This window comes from Hippocampus zosterae, chromosome 11 (assembly GCF_025434085.1).
Source record: "Hippocampus zosterae strain Florida chromosome 11, ASM2543408v3, whole genome shotgun sequence".
Lineage (NCBI taxonomy): Eukaryota > Metazoa > Chordata > Actinopteri > Syngnathiformes > Syngnathidae > Hippocampus > Hippocampus zosterae.
In genome coordinates this window covers 9,557,714-9,584,031 of record NC_067461.1, presented here as the reverse complement: position 1 = coordinate 9,584,031, position 26,318 = coordinate 9,557,714, and the positions used below count along the sequence as shown (strand labels likewise).

General features: G+C 40.7%; 1 protein-coding gene across 1 annotated transcript in view; it reads right to left on the bottom strand.

The window, feature by feature from the left end:
* The window catches only part of hpse2 (heparanase 2), a 45,945-nt gene continuing 19,627 nt past the window's right edge, over nucleotides 1-26,318 (bottom strand). Inside the window, exons 4-12 of the mRNA XM_052081308.1 lie at nucleotides 19,714-19,887; nucleotides 17,049-17,220; nucleotides 13,725-13,772; nucleotides 9,005-9,098; nucleotides 8,472-8,578; nucleotides 8,250-8,364; nucleotides 5,035-5,180; nucleotides 2,289-2,435; nucleotides 1-870 (exon numbers count right to left, since the gene is read on the bottom strand). Coding sequence (XP_051937268.1) covers nucleotides 708-870; nucleotides 2,289-2,435; nucleotides 5,035-5,180; nucleotides 8,250-8,364; nucleotides 8,472-8,578; nucleotides 9,005-9,098; nucleotides 13,725-13,772; nucleotides 17,049-17,220; nucleotides 19,714-19,887 — 1,166 coding nt within the window. The 3' untranslated portion in view covers nucleotides 1-707. The remainder of the gene's footprint in view (nucleotides 871-2,288; nucleotides 2,436-5,034; nucleotides 5,181-8,249; nucleotides 8,365-8,471; nucleotides 8,579-9,004; nucleotides 9,099-13,724; nucleotides 13,773-17,048; nucleotides 17,221-19,713; nucleotides 19,888-26,318) is intronic.

Below are 26,318 nucleotides of genomic sequence, written 5' to 3'. Positions count from 1 at the left end.
TATATATATATATATATATATATATATATATATTAGGATATAGCATTAAGTAATGTTAATTACTATAAACATTTACTTCTACATGCATGTATATCATTAAATTTAACCTTAGAAATATTATATATACTCGTACACATGTACATTTCCCTGTACATCCATCAGGGGGGTGGGCGGGTACCTACTTTGCGGATTTTCCTCTTTTTTCCGCGGGGGGTTCTGGTCCCCATTAACTGCGATAAGCGAGGGATCACTGTACAATTAAAATGTCGTTTTTAATTTTTTAATTCAGACAAGTGATTGAAAAAAAAGTTGTTGTTTTTAAACTATAGTGCATGAATCTTTTGATTTGTAGTCTTATTTATTATTATTTATAAAATTGATGAAAAGCATACACGTGTGTGTTGCTTTTTTTGTCACTGTTGAAAAATGAGTTGTGCCTCTTGATTAAAGTTTGGAAGGGGCGCTAAAATCGACGGTTAGCCCAAGGGGCCTCCGAGTAGGTAAAGGCGGCCCTGCAAACCGGTAGCTATTCACATTAATCACCACCCAAGAAGTCTGTTTCAAAAAAGTTAGTCACTCTTGCAATATTTTCCAACTTCTGATATGCCCTTGAGGAAGGAGGTCAAATCCTGGTTGAAAAGTCCACAATAAAAGAAAGTCAAGTTCAGAGCTTTGAGTGAGAATTAGAAACAATGGGTCAACCCATGTTATCTTCGGCAGGCGTATGCGTTAATGTTCTTGAGGACGTAGAAGCCAATGGTCATCGGAGGCATGGCTATCGTCCGTCCTGCCCGCAAAGTCTTGGGCTTCAATTCCGGGAATGTCTCGTTGTCCAGCATTGACAGCCTCTCGCCGTTCAGCTGTACGTGTCTGAGAGAAGAAGACGACATAACTTGTGTTTGGTAGTCTACTTGAAAAGCCAGTCAAGTTAAAAAAAAAAATCATCATGTTTGGATTATTATTATTATACCAATTGTACACATGGGGGTGCTACTGCCTCTCCAATGAAATCCACTGTAGAGCACAAAATGACGTCAAGTTTTTATCAGGACAAGAAACTGTCATTTTAGTGCTCGTTTTTTCTATACTTATATGAGTATGATTCTTCAGCATTATTCTCTACTTTGAACATTCTTGCATTTTATACTACTAATATTAAAAATAATTACAGACTACAACCAAGCTAAAACGATCTGTTCACACAAAGGTAACATTTATAATAATTAAAAAAAAGCAGCTGTGAAGCAACGTCAATTTGCCTTAGCTTTGATGCAGGATGTGGGTGTGACCGCCATTAAAAAAAACATTACTCAGACAATTTATAGACATCTGGTGGAAGAGCATTCTTCATAAAAATGTGGTCAAAGTAAAATTCTGTAGAAGTCTCATCATTTGTTTTCCCCAAAACCTAAAAGATGCTTGATCATTGTTTAAGGGGATAAAAAGGGACGGAATACATCCATCCATCCATTTTCCGATCCGCTTAATCCTCACAAGGGTCGCGGGGGGTGCTGGAGCCTATCCCAACCGTCTTAGGGCAGTAGGCGGGGGACACACTGAACCGGTTGCCAGCCCATCGCAGGGCACACACACACTCATCCGCGTTCACACTCACACCTAGGGACAATTTGGAGTGCCCATCAACCTGCCATGCATGTTTTTGGAATGTGGGAGGAAACTGGAGTACCCGGAGAAAACCCACGCAGGCCCGGGGAGAACATGCAAACTCGGCCAGTCCTCCCGGGATTGACAAATCAAGTGAAATGGTCCAAAATATTTTCATGGATAAATTACACTTGTAGGTCCTCAAATTTGACAGAAAAATAACCTCACAATAATCATTAGACTGAACTATGGTAAATTGGATTTATTCAGCCAATCGCAGGGCACACAGAAACGAACAACCATCCGCACTCACACTTAAACCTCGGGACAATTTTAGAGTGTTCAATCAGCCTGCCACGCATGTTTTTGGAATGTGGGAGGAAACCGGAGCACCCGGAGAAAACCCACGCAGGCCCGGGGAGAACATGCAAACTCCACACAGGGAGGCCGGAGCTGGAATCGAACCCGGTACCTCTGCACTGTGAAGCCCACGTGCTAACCACTGGACTACCGGGCCGCCCCTAAATTGGATTTATTACAACAATAAATGAAAAAAAAACCCGCAAAGAATGTTTTTTTATTATATTAGACATTCAAATTATTTCTAAATGTGTACATTTTTATCAATCAATTATTTTGATCATGCTGTTGATGTGTATGTGTGTGCACATGTGTAGACTAACTTGGCTCTAAGTCCGTCGTTGCCGTAGGGCTGCAACAGGTACTGATGCACAGTATTGTTCCGTAGCGTAACTGCCAACTTGATTTTCTTCCGCGAGCGATGTAAGTTGATGATGTAGATGGTGATGGAGCCCCTCATGTAGTTGTGGCTGGAATCGGTGAAAAAAGTTACGCGTTACTCTTGTTTATCTTCTGTTGCTACATTCACAGCAGATTCAGGGAATACATCTAACTCTATCGCTGTTGCCATCTGCAAAAGAGATCCGGTTACGTAAGCCCTTGCCTTGGATAATAAACTTCGATAATCAAAGAAGACTACAAAGAGATGGTTTTCTTCCATAACTTTACTATCAATTCCAAAACAATTTCGAAGAATGTTCTTGATCCATGTTTGATCAAGATGAGCAGTGAAGATAATGTATGAGCACAGTGCTCAATTCTGTTACTATGTATCGAAAGCCAAGAAAGCACAATTGAACTCGAAGCTCCCAGTGGAGGCTACACAGCAGAGCAATTCCTACTTAAAAAATAATTAAAAAAAAAAAAAACGATCACGACATACAAAAAACCCCCCAAAACAAACAGATTTTGCTTCATTTTTTTTCCAAATAAAATCTCAAAGGCCCCCCGACAGGCAAAACCTACAGAAAGTCAAAGTTCGCATGAAGAGTGTGAAAGTTACGGGCAACACGTCTTGGGTTACACAAACAGTGGTTGAGTCAAAGCACTGGGGACACAACCTGATACAGGGACCCCGGCCAAAGATAAATACGTTTAACAGGAAGATAAGACAAACATGATCAAATCTAATAAAGGCTCCACATAAACAACCTCAGTTCTAGTGAGTACCACATGTCGGCTCTGGGCCTCAGAGTCAATGCGTTCGCTCTACCAACATGGTTGCGTATAACTCAAATTTCTTTCCTGCTGGGACATTTATTTTGAATCATTGCTAGTTTACAGGGCAAGCCATTTATTTCATAAACCTGATATCGTAAAAAGACAAATACAAAAGCGAACACCGACTGTGTAAAAATTCTTCGAGATGGAGGCAGCGATTATGACCTCTCAGACCTTATAGAGGATGATGTTCTCAGATCTCCATACAGGGAACATAAACATGCGTTGTTAGCGTTTGATGTTGATGCACTGCTGGAGAAATGAAAAATAATCCTAACCACAAAAAAGGGCTAAAAGGGCAGCGAAAGCCAAGTATCTGATCTTTTTAAACCGCGGACTGCCTGAGAATATTTAAGCTGTGCGCTGTCTAACACAGTATGGTCACACCACCGTCCACTTGCAGGCTTTGTAAAACCGCAACGTGACACACACCAAAAACAAAAAAATAATGGAATCCGATCAAAGTTATCCACTGTTAGAACTACCTTGCTGTATACTCTGCAAAAGTGGTCCTCGTCCACCAGGCTGCAGACCAGTCCTGGGCCACTCAGAGAATGAGCTCAAAATATCGTTGTGATTGTGCAGTTACGCATTCTGAAACGTTTTTGAGTTCTAAACGTTCTAAACGTCAGCGATGCTGTGAAGGAGTTTGAATGTGATTGGATGAGCGTGTCGGCGGGGGCGAGTGTGTGGAGGGGGAAGGACAAGGAGGGTTTAAAACTGCTTCAATGAGATTGTTGACTGACGACTGTTTGTCCACTTTTCATCATCGGAGTTTGGCCCCATAATGAGAGAGAAGAATATTCAAGAAAAAAAAAAGGCCGTCCTCAAGAGACACTATAAGCAATCCCGACTTAAGTACCAAAGCTGCCTTGTGCAACAGTTTTGCAAATGAGGCAATGATGCCATCAAAATTGCTCCAGCACATGAAACCCAAGTACCTGGGATTAAAAGACAAGCATCAGGAGTTTTTTGGGAAGGGGGTGAGCGGGGATGGAATGACCTCAAGACCGTACATTCAGCGTGAATGAATTGTATATTATCAATTTTCATTGCTTTCTATGCCGGTGCATCAAACTACGCCTTCAGGTGAGACCGCTCCATCGCGTTAAAGACGTTGGGAAGCGCTGTAAAATATGAGACCAGGTCTGACTGGCCAAGGTTATCCCACACAGACCAGGTGGTTTGCTGTAAGCAACTATTTTTTAACTATCTAACAGATATGAAACTTAAGCTCATCATTAAATGGGTTACGCAACTTCAACCACCTCAACCATCATGCCTCTGAAGTGCTTGAACATTCTTCCAGCATGTAAGTGAGCCCTATGGTGAGAGTAAGGCCGTAAATCTAGCCTGGTGCTGACAGCCCCTGGCCAGGGTTAAATGATAACCTTGAACAGGCCATGGTGGTACTCTTTATCTCCTCCCTGCACAGACTCCCTCATTGTCCCACCCCTTCAAATGGACCCCTCCAGCCAATCTGAGATGGAATAAAGGCGTAGCACACATTTCAGCAACTCTTTGACAGCGCAGAGGCACAACCCACACACCTGATAAGTGATACCCGTTAAGTTTTATAAACTCCGAACTGTGAACGTGCGTGTGTCTGAGGCCTGCTCATTTATGGGAAAGTCAGCAGACCGGCTGTGGACTTTGTTGGTCCCGCAGATGCACTGAGCTTAAGGTGTTTACAGGAGGAAGCAAGGAGCGGTAATGATGCAACTTGCCTTCAATCGGAATCTTCCACAACACTCCCGCAATGAATGCGTGCCCTGTTGCGTCAGCCTCAAGAACCAAATAACTGAATTTCACGACCATTGGTTTGATTGCGTGCGTCGCAGCACATACTTGGAGTAGCTGGTGCAGTGGGCGTAGATGCGCAGCTTGTCCCGTATGACTCGTCCTGTTCGCGGCTTCTTTTGCACTGTAGCGACCTGCACGGCTAAGACCCTCGGCCCCACTAGACGTTTGAAGACCAGGGAGAACCAGTAATCCTGAAAAGGGAAATACATCACACATACATTACTTCTAGGATTTGCCGCCCCACATTGAGACATGATTATGCGTGTCAATTTTGAAGGACTGGAATGGAATGGCGCATTTGGGTTTTTATTTATTTTTGGCAAAAGTCCAAGAGCAAGTTGCGTGCCTCACAAAAGAAATAATGTGGAATTTTTTGACACCTGAAGCAAATTGGCTCATGCGATATGTCACACTGCAACTCCCCACTAATTTGGAATGGATGGGCTCAACGATGACTTTTTAAAAAAACTTGATTGCTGTATTCATTCATTGCTGTTCTCTCCGTGGGGAAGAAAGGCTCAACACCTCTCCAAGAGCCCCTGAACAACATGTGTTGCCCAGGATGTTCCCATGCAATCCTGCATATGGCAACATTTAGGGGCTTATTTTTTTTCCAAGCAGACGAACTTAATTTGCTGCTGAATCATTGGAAGAACCAGAAGGACACAATATAGCGCCGGCCACGGGCAGCGGGATGCCTGAAGTGCTGTACTCTATGTTGTAAATACCAAAAGGTTTAAGTTGCGAGTCTCAGCATGGCTACTCATACAGGTCACATATGGTTTTGCAAGATGGTCAATGTGACCATCTCATGACGTAATGACAAATGCAAAAGCACCTGTTTGACTTTATGACAAAGAGACAACCGCCACGCTGAGCTTCACATTGAAATGATGGACAGATAGTAAATTCTTCACAAGTAATGACCCTGGGGAGGTAACACTACTCAACAGAAAACAACCAAACACCACCTGGACAGCTAAAGGAAAGTTTTAAAGCAAAGTATTGTAAATAAATAAGTGCTGTGCGGATTATTTTCAGCATCGAGCCGCCGCGCTCGTCTACCTTGCGACACCTTTGCCTGCGAGCCCATTGAATCCATTGTGAATGCGTGTGGATTACATGTGTGTGCACATATTTGCGTGAATTACATGTAACAAAAATAAAAAGAGTGTAAAAGTGAACGTCGCCCTGTGGGAATGAAAAAAGTATGATCATAAAAAAAATTATTGTGTTTACTTAGAACCACACGCTCGATGTTTTGGCAGATCTAAAAATGTACCTCAGATTACAGTATCTGGGAATTCTCAAAGCAATTGTGGATGAAGACAGGAAGGAGCAAATTGTAAAGAAAGAAAAAGAGAAGTGTGGGATAACTCCATAAAAAAGGGGGACTGCAGAAGTTGTTGAGTCACTCAGTGATAGAAGAAGGATTTGGACATCTACTTTACCTAAAGGGAAAGGAAGGGCCAGGTCATAAATTTCTAGTCCACAGGGCAAGTTGGCCCTGCAGTGAATTTTCTCAGCGGGTACGCCAGCGCAGCCTTTAGAAACCCTGCAACTTTAAAAGCATTGTGATCCTAGCGGGAGGCCACAAGTCCAAGAAAAAGAATGGACACGGAGAAAAGATAAAAAAAGAAATGTAATTTCATCGTTTATGATCTCCATAGCTGAAGTGAGTTTCAAAAGGCTGGATCCAATCAAAAAAGGAAAGTTTTGAAGAAGAGTGTTGCTTCTGAGCCGAATGACAGAAGATGTTATCGGAATTGGGATTTTTTGGATTGCCGAAGTCTAGTCTTTACCTATTTTTGAAAGCTAAAAGAGAATGTCTTTGATGTTTCATTGCATGCAAAAGTAAATCTTGACATGTCATCCTTCTCTTTGCTAGCTAGCAAACTAAATAACTTCACTCGCATTTGCAATTTGTGATTTGATGACTCTTTCAATTTATATGTATTGCTCAGCAAAATGGTTTAAAATCAGTGTTGCGCCACTTTAAAGGAACAAGTCTACCAAATTAACAATGGTTGCGTGCGAAATGACTTGCAGTAAATACTTCAGGTAGGCACATTATTAAGGCAGTGAAACGGCATTTGCCTTCACCGGGTAGAAGAGATTAAATGGTGGAAAAATGTAGGAGAGATTGATTTTTATTATCTGAAATACAAGTACTCCATATTTCAGCATGTTTTTAGATATTCGTCTTACGCGCTCGTTTATCTGAATCTCGGGTTGCATTTCTCTCAGTTGGGCCAAAGTAATGCATAGAGAGGCACCCATTTGTGATGGTACGGGGGTGGGGGGGCAGTGACACTGTCCTGAGTTACTGACAAAGGGCTAAGGTTACATAGCGTTTCGCCCCGCGTCTAACCACTCATCACTGCTAAACGCCTTTCATCTCAGCTAATAGCTCCCACGGGAAAAACCGGAAGGTGCAATCCAGGACAGTCTGCTCCTGGCTCTGGTAGAGGAAGCTGCAAAATTATTCTGCTCCTACTGTTGCTCCAAACGGGGGGATAGACACTAATTGTGCGGAATACCATTGAGTAGGGTCCCTCAAATAAAAGTTCAAGTGCTCCAGTTCAGTAAATTGTTTCACCCCCAAGGGCTGGTCCATCACAACGCAGCACGTACTACACTTCTACATTTTTTCTCCTTCACCAACTGAATGTCAAAATTACTGCAACAATATTTTTGAAATACTTAACACTTTAATATACACGAAAGGCTCCAAATAAAACTGACATGCTTTTTACAATGCTTCAAAATGGACAAATAAACAATACAGAGCATAGGAATTTTTAAGAAAAATTGCTAGATTTGCGAGACTGAGCATTACCAAAAAAAAAAAGACTTCAATGTTTTCTTTCTGCCGTTTTCGTCTTCTAAAGCAGGCATTATTTGTTTAACTTGAAGTTTCTTTCTTGGATTTATCCACTCACTACTGGCAAATACTCACACTCCACTCGCAACACTGCTCTGAATAAACGATTTGATTGGCTGTGTCATGTCATGTGGTTGTTATAACAAGTGAGAGGGGTGTATTTTATACAAAAACAATCAAAAAAGCTGCCAGAAGACTATGTGGAATTAAACAATGCAATAATTAATTCCCCCCCAAATTGCGCTGGTCAAATTATAATCATTCGCCACAAACCTTGCGGTGGTCTGGGCCAGTATAGGAGGGCATCTAGGACCAGATGGGAACTGGCATTCACCTAGTGAGGGAAGACCTTGGCATAATAAAAGAAACAACTTACTGGTAAAGGGTTAAAATGCTGGTCCACAAGATGCGTGTATCCATAATCAAAGAATGAGTGACGCAAGACTACATCAATTCCCTGAACAGCAGCCATGCCCAGCGTGTTTGCCCACCTAGCATATGAGACACACAATTAATTTAAAAAAATTATATAATAACAACATTGCTTCAACATGTGTGTAATTCATTCATGACTCATAGTGCTAAAAATATTACTGACAGGAAAGCGGCAGCGAATGTGTCCGAGAGATTATTGATGCCTCCTGACCAAGCTGGGCCCAGTCCACCGAGCCACACCTTCTTACCAGGTGCATGCGTGCTCACCACCTGCCACAAAAAGTACATACACAGGTGTCAATAGATTCATTTTGCACAAATATATTTTGTGGTAAAAAAAGGCACTGGTGTATTAGAGTGTATGCAAAGTGAAACTTGAGTTTCAAATAAGGATTATTAGAACAACAAGAACAGGACAGAATGGACGAAACAAACAGCTACCGGAAAATATAGACATACACAATATTGTTGTGTGATCATGTCAAACTCTACTGGGATGCTATACACCAGCTTAAATCCTGTCTCCTCAGAACTGCACTGGGAAGTTACCGGTACATGCTGAAAAACTTCCCTTGAATTAATCTGAGTAAATGTTTACTTGGTTTGGTGCTACTCCTTTGACTAATATTGTGGTTAAAGTAGACTCAAAAAATTCCTACATTTAGCACACAATCAATTATTCAGAAATACCAGTACCTTGACAACTTTCGTGATCTGTTCTCTCAGCGCATTCAATAAACGTGTTTTTAAGAAATCCTCCACTTTTTTCACTCCGCCATCCTGGAAATAGCTGTGGAACACATACTGAACTGTAAAACAATACACAACAATCACAGAAAACGTCGAGCTTCATTTTTCTGCATTCTAGAAACTTGATGGGGCGTGATCTCATTTGCTGGGTATGCGGTTGCTGGATGACATTTTCAATATAGATTCACAAACCACAACTGCTTTCGCACTGCAACTTGGAGAACCAAAGTAGCGGTAATATGACTTTCAGAAGGTTGCCCTGTTTCGCAATGACTGGGGTTACCAGCCACTAAGAATCTAATTTGAAGCCAGATTGTGGGACTGGGGCATAAATTTGCAATTGAAGGGAACAAAGTTTCAAATTGCAGCTAAACAATGCAATAGTGGTTCAGTGCGCGCGCATGTGCGCGCGTGTGTGCGTGTGTGTGTGTGTGTGTGTGTGTGTGTGTGTGAGGTACAGAATGAGCACACGGATATCTGATTGGAATATAAAATGAAATTACTTCTATGTTTTCCAAACTTTCTAAAACTGCAGTTTGTCTTTTGGATTGTATTTTGTTCCATTTGTAATAAACATGAGCGCCATACTCGTTTAGATTAAAAAGCATGATGATCCACAGTAGCATTTTTATAAGCAAACTAGCTGGTGCGCCGCCCTCCGGGCGGCTCATCAGCTAGTTCCTGCGGAAGGCTGGTAAGGTGGTGGTTTGCCGCCCTCCGGGCGGCTCATCAGCTAGTTCCTGCGGAAGGCTGGTAAGGTGGGCCTTCGGCCCACAAAAGTGTTGTTGCTTGGTTCAACTTTTTGTTCATCTTCATTGCTTATCGCGAAAATAAAGAGATGTTTAGCTCTACTAAATAACTAACAATTTCATTGCAATGCTTGTGGGTAGACAACATTTTTTCGCCAAGTTGCCCGCTGCTCGTAGTGAGCCACTGCCTGAGCGGCGCAGTGGCGGCGCAGTGGCGGCACAGTGGCGGCGCGCAGCGGCGCGGTGAAGTAGGTACGTTTTGAAAAGGGACAGACGGAAGGACAGACCGCGTGCGGGACGACGCGCAATATATATATATAAAATATAATAGATTATTGTTTTGCATCACTAATAAAACAGATAAACATCAACATGAACACAAAATAATGACAAAAATCTGAAAAAAGAGCTGTTTATTAGATGCCATTTTTGAGACAGTTTTTTTCTTTTAGCAGCACCTCCGTAATAAAAGCTATTAATAACAGTTTCTGCTGTGTGACGCCAATTTCCCATTCTTAAATTTTAGAACTAAAGAGAGAAACTAAGAAAAAGGACGTAGATTCCTCAGTCAGAGGATCCATAAATCAAATTGACAACGTTAATGAAGCTAGTGAAGCAGAGAGAAAAATGGCTCATTACCATTACAGCATCAAAGAATTCCTGGCTTTCAAACGGCTTTACTTTGGAAAAGCCAATGTCCACATGCCAGTGATGTGCTAGATGTGGAGTGGCATGCGGTTTCTCTCGCATGACGGCTTACTGCCGCAATTTAAAATACTATTAGGTTCAATTGCAAAATAATAATAATCGAATGCTTTGAATGTATAATTTGCAAACACTTGAATCACTTCAGGGGACCTACGGCCTCGTGAGAGCATTTGATCTGGCCGACTGTGCAGCTTTAAATTGACAAGAAAATCTGCAGAATCTGCACAAAAAACATTCAAGCCACATATTTTCATAATATATATTACACTCTTCATTGAACCTTTGCCTGATTTTTTTCATCTTGATTTATATGGCCCTCAGTCAACTTGCAAAGAAAAAAAGAAAACAGCCCCTGATGGGAAAAGTTCCCTGCTGCTCCTTTTTTGGTGTGATGACTGTTTCAAGTCATTATTTTGAAAACTAAGGGGAGATGAAAATGATAAATCATGTATTTTTAAAATGAACGAAGCAAAGCATAACGTTTGCTTGAAGTTGTTTTGAGATACTGTATGTATAAAAAACAACATGTCATTGTAATATCAGCTTTCAGTAAACGTACAAAGGTGCATTTTTCAGACTCAACAGAACATTATTTAAATGTTAATGTCAAATAACATACAATAAATACAAAAAACAACAACAACAAAACAAGGAAATGGGCAACAAATGTCATTTGGGAAGTAAGAGGGGCCAAGACTAATATTATTTAAAACTGAGGAATTTCTGCCAGGTGGTTTCCAATGTGGCATTTGTGTTTAGTTCAATTTATTTGAGGTTGTTTACTTGGCTATGAGCTGTTTTCTTTCTTTCTTTTTTTTTCCTGATTGATATATTTGATATAGTTAGGATTAGGATTTGGTTCCTTGGCATTATTAAAAAAAAAAAAAGGCCTCTGCACCACAAATACACTGCTGCTTGCAATTAGAGCTCATATTAAGTGTGCGTTCAGGGGCCACTACACAGCAAATAGGAAGCAAATTTGTCCCGTTCACTTTTTTCGCTCATATTTTCACAAAGCTAGACGGCAACGTAGCAGTCAAGACTTAACAAGGTCAGATGGCCTAACTGGAGGTTAGAATGACGTTTTAAAGTGGTATAAATGTCACATCCTGTTTTGTTTGCTTGTGCCTGCGTGGAATTTTCCTCTATATTGCAGTGTCCCTGTGTTCCCCGTGTTGTTGGGCGAAAGTACCTGCGTCACACCTGCTGGGGATAAAGGTTTTTAGGCACGGGTGACACAGCAGAAAGGCGCTGAAAAGTTGTTTATCACCAGTGCTTACTTCTTGTATTCTGTCTTGCCTGGTAGATACTTTAGTCTGTAAGTACAAGCATGTTTTTTTTGTTTTATTCCTCTGCCTTGTGCAGTTTACAATTTGATTTTAGCTCGCTCGTTCTGTCTTCCGTCCACCTTCTTTTTTTGGTAGGATTACGTATTTTGTTCTCAGGAAGACGTTTATTTGTCATGTCGCTTTTTGTGTAGTCGTTGGTTTACGTGCACCTCACTTGCCAAAAATGAAAAAAAAAAAAAACCCCAAACAATGAAAAACTTTTTAACCCTGCTAATGTCTGTTGTGTTTTCTTTGGGTTTCTACCACTTGCTTATATCATTGACTTATTTCAATGTAGAAATAAAACTGGTAACGGGCCCTCCACAATATTTTCTGCTGAAAAATGATTTTCCACCCCTGGTCTTATGTCAAATATACATGAATTAAAAAAAAAATACATCAGAATAAAATGATTTCTTACAGATGGAAGAAAAAACCTGATTTAAATTCAAAATTAAAATACATAATTCAACTTCCAATATTTAGTGTTTACCAAAAAAAAAAAAAAAAACTTTTTTCTTCAAAAATCAACATGACACTCGACAGCTCGCTTTTTTTCTCTCTCTCATACAGGGCACTTATATTTAATCCAAAACACGACACAAAGAAAAATTGCCCTTGAAAAAAATAAAGAAATAAATTATATATATATATATATATATATATATATATATATATAAAACACACACGTGCGCACACACACGCACTAACTCAAACAACCAGCTGATTTATCGCTCAAAAGGTAAAAGTAATCCATCTGAAAAGGAGTGAAAACGGTTCGTAATACAATAATGGCAATTAATTCACAAGTTAAACAAATGACATTGGAAGAGAAAACCTCTCAGACCGACAGACCGTTTCAAATGTCAGATTGTGAAAACTCAGTCGCAGAGGGAAAAAAAGGGCATTGAAATGACCACAGCATTTGAAAAGTACTGTACAAAGCAACTCGTGGCAGCTGCACTGCAGTGAAATGCGTATCAGAGACGTGTTAATGAGTGTGCTCCAAGTTTATTAGTTTAGTTCCTGTGGTAGACATGAGAGTTTCTGTCATGCACGCTGGGAAGACTGGAATCTGGAGCTTTCGTATAAAACTGCCTAATTGACAGAGAGAATGAACAGGAACATATGGTTTGATTTTAACAGTGTGGGTGGTGTTTTTGTAAGCCCTACTGACAAGCCCTTCCTCCTTCCGTTTCTTCTTTTTAGACCTGACTTTCGCCTCACTGACCGTACATTCACGCAAGGTGGGTCTGTTGTTCTGCATACACACGTGTGCAAAGAGACAGGGGTTATGCATTCTTAGAATGTGTGTAATAGGCAAACGACAGGCGTTACTAATTTAACACAAACTGTAGGATGTTTTTCCTTTTTTTCAGCCCCACAATACTCGCAGTTCTTCGCAATGTAACTCAATTTTGCAGTAAGAAAACAGAAATGTTTGGCTACTACTACAAATTATGTTTTTTGATTTTTTTTAAATTCAAGGTTACTTTGGCAGGCAGGAATTCTTCTTGTTCGAGGAAGCCAAAATGAAGACTTTTCAAGGCCAAGGCACATCATTATCCATGAATTGGAACTGAAAATGCTGCTAAATAATCAATATATCCTCCAACACTTCAGGCTCATTTTGTGATTTTTTTTTTTGTGACCGATTTGTGCATAACTATCCATTGTTATTTATTGTGTCTCGGAAATGTTTACCAACTTTGACCAGTTGAGTTAATTGTGTGTAATTTTTAGGAATAACTCGGCAATCATCTTGGAAAATCCAATTGCAGACAGTGTTGTGATCTGCAGCAACATCGTAAAGGGAATGTTCTGTGTATTCTGTCAATGTCAATGGGAGTCAAAAGAGGAAAAATGGGGTAAAATACCTACTGTTGCCACGTAACTGCATCAATAACAGAGCCAGCATCTTTCATAAATCTGAAAATGAGAAAAAAAAACAAATTAAACATAACCAATCTGAACGGAATGTAATTAAAATGTCTCACACTGATTCACAACATGGAAAAATGTCTATGCAAGCCCAACCTAAAAGGTGGAAGGACACCCAATAGGGCCATTTGTGGTTGAGGATCCTTTAAAACATTCAATTGCTTCCAGGAGCTTTTCTACAAATGGAAACACAGAGGCTTTTTTGGGGGGGGGGGCTGATATATGTATATATGTATATAAGGTGGTGCTGCCACCATTTGGATGGTATTTATTTGAGGTTATTTAAGGTTTAATGCTCACAACAATTGAGATATCAAGCAGTGTTATGATCGGCACAGTTAGTTAATAAATGAAACAAGAGAAAATTGTAGATACAGTATACAGTCACACAGTACTCCCTAATGTCTTTTTAATTGGTCTGTTATTCTGAGCCTGTACAATGGAAAATTGAGTTGCAAATCCTCATTTTTACATACAATTACCACTACTTATGTACTATTTTCGATATACGAATGAACTTTGGCATGGACAAGCGAATGGATCCATGTTCTAATTCTTCTTGCAATGCGTAACCATCCTTGACAACGTGCATAACACTGATCTGAAAACTAGCCATATCCCTCCGCCGTTGAGGGCGGAAGCTGTTGCATATATAGGCGGAGGTTCTGCAATTCATGATCATCCAATCACAAATCGCTGCTGTGTTTGTGACATCAAAAAATTATTTTATTTTCGTCCCAAAAAACATATTTAAAGTCCATCCATCCATTTTCTAATCCACTTTTCCTAACGAGGGTTGGTGACATACTGGAGCCTATCCCAGCAGTCTTCAGGCAATAATACATCCTGGACTGCTTGCCAGCCAATCACAGATCTATTTAAAGTGTGTACGTTATATACTATAATGTAGCGTCATTTTTAATTAAAAGAACAGGTAGCCGTCCCCCGCATGTTGCAAGGTAGTATTTTTTGGTGATATGGTAAGCGAGACAATCAAATAAGATCATAAGTAAAAGTTCCATTGTATTTGCATCATTATACAAAATATACTATGGTTTGAAGGAAAACAAAGATTGGTTGAAAATAATGTTATTCATCCATTTCCACTACTGCACAACCTAAATGACTTTGGATCAAAGGCAGGCAACAACCAGGATTGCTCACAAGTTAAGATCAAACCAAAATGGCCTAGTGTGCTTAAAAAATTAAATGATCTATGAAAAGGCCCAAAACATTGAGCCCAAATGTAATTGAAAACTCCAAAGGGCCCCTCCATTGTTGTACCCTTGGAGTGTTTCAGTGTGAGCATTCGCAGTCGCCTTGTACCAAACACTAATGGTTCCATATTTGGGGCGTAATAGCTTGTCAGACAGGCTTGAATGTGTATTTCTAAACATCAGACGCACACAACTTTCGCCGCGCTGGCTTGTTTAGTCTGTCCAGTTCGGCTATTTGGATAGTTAGCAGCTCCCAGTCTAAATCAACGTTAGCTTTCCGACACTAGAACAGCCCTCGTAAGAGTGTCAAACACACAAGAATCACCTCGTTGTTAAACTTGACACACATGACATAAAGACACCCCAGCCTTCTTCGCTCTCGGACTCCTCCTCCGGTTCTCGCATTTATCATCCACATCCTTCCTATCGCCAACCGCTCACCAGTCGCTCAAACACACAGCTTTTTATTTGCGAGTAAATCAAACCTGTCAGAAACAAACAGCTGCTGCTCTTAATGTCCTGGTTGATCTAAGTCGCTTGAGCGAAGGGAGGCTTGTATCAAATTCGTCCCTTCCAAATACCTGTCAAAATGCGGGTGGCGGCAGAGAAGAGGCAGATTCAGGCTGAGATATGCACAAACTCTTCCTGTGTTTATCTGCAAGCATGATTTTATTACGGCTTAACCCATGCCATTGAACTTTATGGGTTCTGTTGCGTTGTTCCAATTGTTTATTTAACAGTGCGAATTGAAGCGATAACAGTCCAATGCTTCCACTGCACTTATTTGGTCGTTAGAAAACTCGCATAAATGTGACTGGTTGCAGCTGGGACATCTTTCCACCCAACCACACTACAGGGGACACGCACTATGTTGACCATAATAGCCTCGCCAATGTGCTTTTAATGTCATTTTGAATTTTAATCCCAGCACTATGGCACTACATTCTTAATATTTTTGTCTTGAAACCTGACTCACATTTCAAAATGTTTTTCTTCGATTCATTAATCATGGGCAACGCTCGAACCTCTTTTTTAATGTCAATGCTTTCAATGGACTTTGAAAAAACAAAGTTTGATAATAGAATTACATTTAACAGGAGTATAGCAACATTTTTGTCATGATCATGTTCTCTTAGTGTACAGCAGGTGGCAGAGGTGTTCCCCGGTTTTCCTGCTGCGCACCTGTCTGGCATCACAATTATTGGGACTCTTGCAGGAGCTTGTGGACCCACGTCAAGCGGTCAGATAATTTCGCCTTGCTCAAGCCATTGTTCATGAGCATTTTGTTTCGAGTCTAGACACTCTCTTGTTCTGTTTTTGGCTCTAGCCTTGATTTATGTTTTCTCTGTTCAACGACCGTTGCCTCATCCATGATAATCAGTGCAAAGCAGATGGGTGGATTTAATAATACTGTCATTGTTGAATAGAAAGATTTTCCAAATGTCTATTTTTTTTAATCTTTGAAAACATTAACATTCTGGATAATGTGGATCTTAGTCCTTTAGCAGTTCCGACCACACAAGCAATTGAAAATGCTTATTTTTTCATTATTTAAACCACCGTCTCATGTGTGGTATGTTATGATACTTGTTGCGCCAAAATATCGGTTCACAGATTTGGAAACAAGAAAGCTTGTCAATATGATCAAATCTGACAGGAGATTAACAAATTGAATGTTTTGAGAACATTGTTAAAGAAAAACTAAATTTTTCAAAGTTATGGTATCATCCAAAGTAAAAATGTTCAGTAAAGTAAGCAGTCTGGTTTGCCTTATTTCCTTCCCTCTCTTAAGTAGAAATGTATGATACTGAAAAGCCACCGTAGTGTGAATTAATAAACAAGCACCGCTAGATAATCCTTCACCTCTAAAGGTGAGACGTTGTGCCGACACGCTGTAAATCAGGTGACACCTCGTTTAGGCTGACATGATATAACTTGGGCTGAGACGCTCAAAGGGGCCATCCACAAAGACATAAACACGTGTGACTGAGCGTATATATGTCTCAAGACCAATGAAGCTTCCGTAGTGTGTGTAATCTTGACTGACCCGTCCAGAAGTAGAATGGCATTCCTCCGGGGTCTTCCGGCATTTGGGCCGTAAAGGTGAGCTCGGTTATAGTAGCGCACAGATTGCAGCAGGGTCCGCAGCTGGGTGTAGTCCTGAGCCAGCTGGGTGCTGTTGATGGCGCGGCCCACCATGCTGCGGTAGGCATTGGGTTCTGGGAGAAAAACAGGCACAGTTAACACAAAGAGTGTAGAATATTGTTCTTGCATTCTGGTTTCTTTGAGAGCAGCCAGCAAAAACATGACGAGAAACTCATTACAAGTGGCTAGATGAACCGCAATGTCATGAAAAAAAGAAAAGAAATGGAATGAGTGCATTGGTTTGACCCAAAACACAGGAGACAAAACGTGTTGTTCAAACGTTGATGAAACAATCCTATAAAGAGCATTATCATTGTGTGTCTACGTATGCATCTGTTGTTTACGAGGTTCGGTCCAGACAGTTTTAGGAGCAACAGCCTTTGCAATTCCCCTCCATAAATGTTCACTGCATCTGCACAATCTATTTTAAACAGCTTCTTTCACCGTGGTACACGTCTTCACGCAAAGATTTGTCATGGTCAAATCAACGCATTCTGCACGGTCTTCAGTCAACCACCGAGGATAACATAAAAGGTCCAAGCGGGAGCTGTGTGGCAGATGAAAATCAAGTAGAAGGAAAAATATGGCTTAAATGTCACACAAATGTTCAACACTGACCTGTCATAATGCAGGTGGTGAGATTGTCATGGGTGTGTTTTGCTTTTACTGCATTCCTTTTTGGGACATGGAGTTGGTCAAAAAAAAGATGACGACGCCAATTGGGTAGCAGCCATGTTATCCTGTATGTGCGTGTTAAGTGTGAACTTTTTAGATTACATTTCATTTCAGGCTTTAAGACAGCGGTTTGAGTGTGCAGTTCCTCTCATGTGCGCAGGACAGATGAGGACTCGCGGGTCTTCCACATTCCTCATGTGAACTTACAATTAACCCCTGAAATACTGGACGAATATGTTTAAAAATCCTTTCAATCAATTTTGCAATAAAACGGAAAAAAGAAATACTGAAATTGACACAGGATTTCCAAATCGGATAATGAAAAAACTAAGCAAAACAAACAACACCCCCCCAATACTTGTGAAAGATTAAGATGTTTAAAAAAAAAGAAAGAGGCTGAAAGCAATGATATTAAATAAATCCTCCTCTCCAGCAAGCCATGTGTAGGCCAGGACAGGAAATATTTGTGAATTGACAGCACTGCAAAATCAACCAGGACACAAAGCAAGATCTGGACAATGCTTTGCAAAAAATAATCAATTGTTTAGTCAGGGTGCTTCTCTACCCAGAACAGTCAGCCGCAAGATTTTCCCAGCCGTAAATAATAATCTCCATGTCTCTCTTGCAGAAAAATGTCTGGAGGGCTAATGAGCAGCCGATGTGCCGTTTCTCATTGGACAGTTCTCCGTAGAAGGTATTGTTCATGATACTTCAAATAGTTAATGAAAAGTGTCTTATTTAAATAATAGTACCATATTTTCCGCACTAAAAGGCGTGCCTAAAAGCCTTCCATTTTCTTAAAAGCTCACAGCGTGCCTTAAAATCCGATGCGTCTTGTCATTACTGTAATATTTCAACGCCAAAATGGCTCCTTCTTCGAGGCATGCTGACAACGCAGAGTTCAAACTTAAGGCAATCGGTTACGTAGTTGAAAACGGAAACAGAGCAGCAGCAAGAGAGTTCAGCCCAAAAAATAAACAAACAAACAAAAAAATCCTGTACAGTAGAGGTAAGGGAGTCATTTGCTCTGGTAATGATTTGGAAGTCCTAAAAACAGCGCGTGGTGGTTTTCGCTTGTAATGTTTTAAAATTTAAAATCTAGAAGAAAATTTTGACTGCGATTGGCTGGCAACCGATTCAGGGTGTACCCCGCCTACTGCCCGGAGATGGCTGGGATGGGCTCCAGCACCCCCCGCCACCCTAGTGAGGATCAAGTGGTACGGAAGATGAATGAATGAAAGAAAATTTTGATTTTGTGTGTGTGTGTGTGAGAGAGAGAGAAACTGGAGTATCCGGAGAAAACCGACACAGGCACGGGGAGAACACGTAAACTCCACACAGGAAGGCCTGAGCCGGATTCATACCTTGCATTCATGCACTATGAGGCGGATGTCCTAACCAGTCAGTCACCGTGACAAGACAATTGGAATTAGCATGTTGATGTGGCTCTCGGCAACCATTTCAGCTTTTCGCAGGGCTCCTTCAAAAGATTGCCCACCCTTGACGTTGGGATCAGCTATCTGATTTAGTACAGTACTTTAGGGCAGTGGTCCAGTGTCCAATTTTTTTCCACCATGTTCCACAGTCACGTAAAGACATCCTATGACCGACCATCAAAGTTGTGCCACAGAGACCGCCCATCGCCATTATCGTTCCTGCACACTGCTTGTATGCACCCCTGCTTACGATAAACTTTTTGAAACTATGCCATTTAAAATAATTTGTATTGGTCCCACAATGGCTACATTTGCACAAGTCATTATCAGAAGTGGGATTTGAACTCACAGGACAGACTGTAACCTGAAGGCAGACCACTCTTCAATCCTGATTCTAAAATGGCCAATGTGGAAAAACAAGGGTACTTAGTCATACTCCCTGACCAATGTACTGACCGTTACCCAACTCCCAGGAGATGTTGTATTTCTTGCCAGCGCTGTACTTGAGGAGGGTGAGTGTGGACGAGGTGTTCCAGGAGTTGTCAGGGTTTCTGTGCAGTGCGTTGAGGCCCAGGATGAGGTGCAGACCAGCACAGTCGGCAAAGTTGTATAATTTGTCTAAAGATCTGGCTGGGAGAAACCCACAAAGCAGTTGTAACTTTGATTCTTTTTTCGTATCCATTGTAATAACATCAACATTTGTGGCGTGCCTGGTTTTGCAATCCTTGTGCATGCAAATGTGTTGACATGAAAATATCACTTCCTTCCCAATGATGTTGCCAGAAGTGTTTTTCCCCACTGCAGATTATGTACACTATCTTGCTGGCAGTGTATTATGATAGTGCAAAATGAGTGTGCTCAATGTGTGATACAGGGCGGTTACTTATTCTTGTTTTGAAATGTGATCTGCTTGAGTTGTAACAATAATATAAATATTACCTTGGCTTATGACCCACTCTCTTGACTAGTCTGTTTCTGATTACATGTTGCCTTCGACAGAGGGTTCCACACCAGCTGAACTTGCCAAATTGTGGAATGAAGACAAAAGCATAGCATATTGGGCTGCCAGGGATCTTTTAAATGCTGCTTGTGTGAAAATAGTCTTTGGAACATGAATCACCAATCCTCACTCTTTGGAACATGAATCACACATTTTCACTTTTAATGTTCAAGTGCACATGCATTACTTACTGAGCACAAGTAGAATTTAGAACTATAGCAAATGCCTAATGACAAACACAGTCCGTTTCCCTCTGATTTCCAATTGCAAAACATTTTTCCCCTCCATGAAGAAAAACAATAGTGACATTTTAACTGCCAAACAGTGTAAAATAAGTTTGAATAAGTGATACAGAAAAGCCCAAAAAATTCAAAAAAAGCGCTTCTGTTATCATATTTTATCCATCATTAAACGGCGGGAAAAGCACCCCTTTTATACTTACTGGCTGGCTGCTACACAAGCGCCACCAAATATGGGCACACTTGCACCGGGGCACTTAAGTCCTTGTTCACTGTAATGAACACCAAGAAAAGTGTGTGCACTGTTAAAAAGCCTTTATTCTTATAAAATCATAAAAAAAAGTCACTGTACAAAAATTTATGGACTTATATCTAAGTGTTCACTTATATCTAAGTGAGAAGCCTCAAGCCACAAATGTGTTCTTGGTCAGACAAGAGTAAGTTTGTGTGTACGTGCATGGCCATGCCGCACATGTACAGCAATGTATGCGAGTTACTAAGCTGAGAAAGTTGATCAATACTTCTCAGACTCTGTGATATTTTCTTTGAGAAAGAAGTGATACAAATGATGAAGTGTTGCACAAACATAGACATCAGCACTTAATGCAGCTAAATAAAACTGCCATGTCTTATGGTGGGAGTAACAAATGAGACTCAATTACATTCAGCAACGTCATTAATCATTTGTTTCTTTGAAATCTCTGCAAACTATTCTTGCACATTCCTGTCATATAATAAAGGCCTGTCTGAGATCATGTGATGCTCTCACTTGGTAAAGTTTTCGAACAGTCGGTGAAGGCATGAAGATGCAGGACAAACACAGAAAACTGGATATGTGATGTGTGCATGTGTGTGGCATGCCTTTGTTTGCGGTGGAGAGACCACAGTCTGGATCATGTCATGCTGTCTAACTCATACAAAGTCCAGTCGTGTGAACAGAGAATACAGCTATAGCAGTCAATGTTAGACTTCATTTCGACACCTCTGAAAATATGTTCAAACGCCGAGGCAAGGCATTGGCCTTAACAGAAGCAAACATTCATGCACACACACACTGCCATTATAATAAACCATACACTATTCAATGTCACACACATGAACCATCCTTATCATATGGTGTCACATTGAACTTGCACCGTAAAATGGTCCCAAATAGAAACAGAAAGAAAGTAGACTTGAGCCGTGTTGCGGCCCGCTTTTAAAGTCCAATCAGAAGAAGGATACTCCAGAAACAATCAGGGGCACAACAACTAAGATAAACTTGTTTTAATTATTTTTCTCCTGTTAATAATTGGTGAATGGGTGCAATAGAACATTTCAAAATGGTTGTAAACAATGCGCACCAGAGTACTTTCGGGTGGCGGAATGCGAGTGACGACCACCGACTTGAAAAATTACTTGTAACACCTTCGAAAAGCACACAACTGTGCCATTAATCTGAGCAACAGAAAACTTCAGCAAATCTAGACAGCAAAGAGATACAGTAATCCCTCATCTTTCATGTTTAATGGGGACCAGAACTCCCGAGAAAGGTGTAAAACAGCGAAGTAGGATTTAAGGTTTCTTTTAATGGTCTTTTTTTAGTGAAGAAGAAAACCCTTAACTAGCTGACAGTTTCGGCTGTCACTTCAGCCTTCGTCTGAGCTGTCACTACTTCCTTGTAACATGTCCAAAAATCCCCCACCGGACCAGATTGAGAAACATTCAAAATAAGGCTCGCAGACCCACTGAGGCTGCGAAGCCCCCCGTTGCCAGCTGAAACAATGTGTCGCTGTGGTGTTTGCCATTTTCAGTATGCGAGAGGAGGTGAGGGCTGTGGCTGGACAGCTGTGGCTACTTCACCATGACAATGCGCCTGCTCACAATACCCTGACCATCAGACAGTTCACGGCGGAGAAAAACAAGGCCATGCTGTAGCAACTCGCTACTCACCCAAGTTCAAGGGAACTCATTTTGAGGATATGGGCAACATCAAAATGGCCATAGCAATGCAGCTGTGGAGGATCCTGGAAGAATCTTTTGAGGAGTATTGAAGGCATGGCAGAGGAAACTAGAAAAAGGCGTTGGGACTCCAAGGGGATAACTTCAAAGGGAAAAACTTATAGATTGTGGCTTGGATTTGAAATATAGCTTTTGTGACACCCGCCATGGTGAAATGTCATACAGTTGGAAAAAGTCAAATTGTTTCGATCAAAAATGACAATGTCATGACAAATACCCAATAATTTAACGCAGTATCAATTACAATACAATGTGATGGTTCATCTACTATGGCCAATGCGACACAAATATCCGAAAAGAGCATCCAAAGCTATTCGATGCAGTCTATCACATTGTATTAACTTGACACTGTGTGTTAAGAGTAGCACAGAGGGCAAAATGTGCTTCCAATATAGCTCCATATGACTCCACAAGCATATTGCCAACAGCGAGCAGGCTTCCTTCATACAGCAAGGCTCCATTCCAGTCAAACCAATTAGGTCAAACTACCTCTGTATATTAGGTAAGTATAATATATGAGGAAAGCACATGTTTTTCATTTTTTTGTAAAGGGGATCTAGTGTGAGTGGGTGGTTTTAAGAGAATCAGAGCAAGAAAGAAAAAAAAAAACAATCTTGATGTGTTAATTTGCAGTGACCATACAAGCGTTTGTAGCTCATCTGTGTGCCCAGCATGAGACGATGCAGGACGTATGACCTAAACAATGTAGTATGTTAACATACACACTGTCCTTGACATTTAAATCAAACACAGACTTGGAAAATCTAAAATGAGTTGCCTTTTAGTGATTTGGACTTATGTCGGATGACAATCACTTGCTGGTGGAACAGGAAGTTTGTGGTTTTGTTCCCAACTAAAAGAATAAGACTTTATACTGACCACATTGTGTGGTTAGTTTCGAAAAAGGATAATAAATAACTTGTTGATGCCGCACTCTGCGCGCCTGCTTAACAGAATGAAACAATCAAAAATAGGGAATTTGATACAACATTCCAAATAGGCAGTGTGATTTATGCCAACAACTGCTGTGCAACATACAATTAGTATTAAGGCTGCAGCTATCGAATATTTTTGGTATTCAGATAGCTTACTCAAAATTTTAGCGCATTATCAAGTGTTCAGATGAAAATATACAGGTATATATATATATATATATACACACGTTTTTTTTTGCTTGCTTAAAGAACACACCTCTGGTAAAGGTATAATTGAGCACTGATTGCACTCAAATAGCAAGGATGTGGGGGTGTCTAGTCCTGATCATCAAAGAGCTTGGACCTAAATAAACATGGCAGTACTTTTTAATGAGACAGCTGCTTGAGAACGCAGTTAAATTGATTCAATACCAATCCAAAGGAGGACTATTTTAGTGAACTTCTCACAAATGCTTCAAAATTAACCATGTTCAAATAGCGGAACAATCGCTACAAGAACGTCTGTTTGGCGGACATCTGCTCCATTCTGAGCTCAGAAATGTTACATTTGATCCCGGGCTGTGTGACTGATGAAGGTGATGAGGACCAGATCCCAAACAAGACAGCAAAGCAAATATATGCCATGCCAGATTGTGAAACAGCTTCTTCCCTTGAGCCATTAACTCCCTAAACAGTAACCTAAATATACCGGTATAGTCGCTCTTTGCAATTTTGCACATCCCTGTGGAACAGCATTACCGCAATAATCATTGTAGCTCCAGCTCTGTACTTAATTGAACCATTGTCACTGATCTCTATTCCACAGCACCAGACACCTTAAAGCACTCAAGGACTTCTGTACAATTGCACACTGAAACTTGCTCTACAAATACTGCTACTGGTCACTTTAAAATAGTGCAATAATTATCTGCACCAACTTCACAACTGTTATACTATTGTATTCTACCACTGATCACTTGAGCTCTGCCTGATATTTGTTAATACTACCGCACAACGGTACCCTTACATTACGGATTGCCTTTCCATGCTTATTTGTCATGTCCTTGTTTATCGCAGTTGCTTGTTATTGATGATACTAGGGTAGTCTGTACTACCGAAGACAAATTCCTTGTGTGTTCTACATACTTGGCCAAGAAAGATCATTCTGATTGATGACAATCAATTGCCCATCTGGTCTCTAAATCAAATCGCAAGGCTTCCATCCTTCATTCTAGTAATTCAGATTTCAAATGTTACTAGTCAGTGAGATTTTATACTGCCCGAAGACTTAAATAATAAACAACCAAACTTTAAATATCTTTTATGCAGTACTGGGTATAGCTTAAAATTTCAGATGTATTTTTCATCTTAACAAATCAGGTTTCAGGAGTGATATCGAGCTCATTTATGAAGGTATGTGATCTGCCAAAGTCAACAACGTTGGTCTTGTGACAGCACTAATATTGTGTTAAATGACTGATGCTTATGAAGAGACTAAAATATGAACTGGAAAAACAGTCCGCGTGAGTTCTTAGAGTTAATATTACATATTAAGGGGTATTCAATCATTTTGTACTCATAGAAACAGACTGGGCATATCAGTAAATCTTGTCAAACATCAGGCAAATGCTGGAGGGAACACTACGGGAGGTCGGGGGGGGCGGGGGCACCTGCTTCAACCAAGCGTCCAAGCATCTCATAACTCTTCGCTCCCAAGTCCCAGTTTTCTAGCATGTCATGATGACAAAACTGGGACTTAACCCAGCACTTTGAAGGATGTTCGAGCCAGATGTTCTTAAAGACAGAGATTGGGACTTTTGCCAACCATACACCTGACCAAATAAAAGTCTGGAGCCATGTGCTCATCATGTTCTTCTGGTGAGTTTCCCGACTTCTAAACGGCAAAATATGCATGATAAGATTCATGATAAAATTGCACAATAAGGATGTTATCTGCAAACAGCTTAGGTCCTTCCATTTGAATTTTTTTTTTCCACAATATGTTCCGGACATGGGTTGCGAGTTGCAAGTGAAAAGCTTTAGATTTATTTCAGAGTTTTTGGATTGTGTAGTTAATTTAGAATGAGTATTTAATCTTGCATATCAACCAAACCACTGATCTTCAGCAAAACAGTTAACAAACCCATTGCTGAAAAGCCAAATGCCAACTTCATAATACCACGCCAGAAATCTTGAAAGAGGCAATGGTCACTATAGAGGTGATATAAACTTTAATACCAGCTAATCATGGACTTGAATGACCTAATCAGTACACCGCATTCCAAATTGTTATGCAAATGCTCGGTGATCAAGTGGTTAGCTCACTGACCTCACAGTGCAGAGGTGCAGAATTCGAATCTAGGCTCCAGCCTTACTGTGGATTTTGGATGTTCTCCACATCCCCGGCTGGGTTTTCTCTTGGTATTACGGTTTCCTTCCACATTCCAAAAACTTGCACAGTAGGTTAATGGATCACTCAAAATTGGTGTGGTTGTATGTGTGAATGACTGGTTGTCATTCATCTATGTGTGCCTGCCTACTGCCCGAAGACTGCTTGAAAAATGATCCAGCATGACCGCGACCCTCGTGAAAATAAGCGGTCCGGCAAATGGATGGTTGAATGACACATTTTATACTTGTGTGACTTGCGTGAGGTGCATCAATGTACGTGTCAGTCAAATTGCCCTTGTCAAATGGCTCAAAAGTAAGGAACAAGGAACCAACCGTAAATCAAAACAAACGTCTAACATGTCAGCATTCACTAGCTTATTGGCTAGATCTTTGAGCTTTCACAGCTTCCTGATTTAACAACACAGGTAAGCTCTCGGAGAATTGGGACAACCTTTCATTCTCGTAAACATGCACAACCTAGGGATGAACAAAAGAGCAAAAGGGTTCAATTAGGTG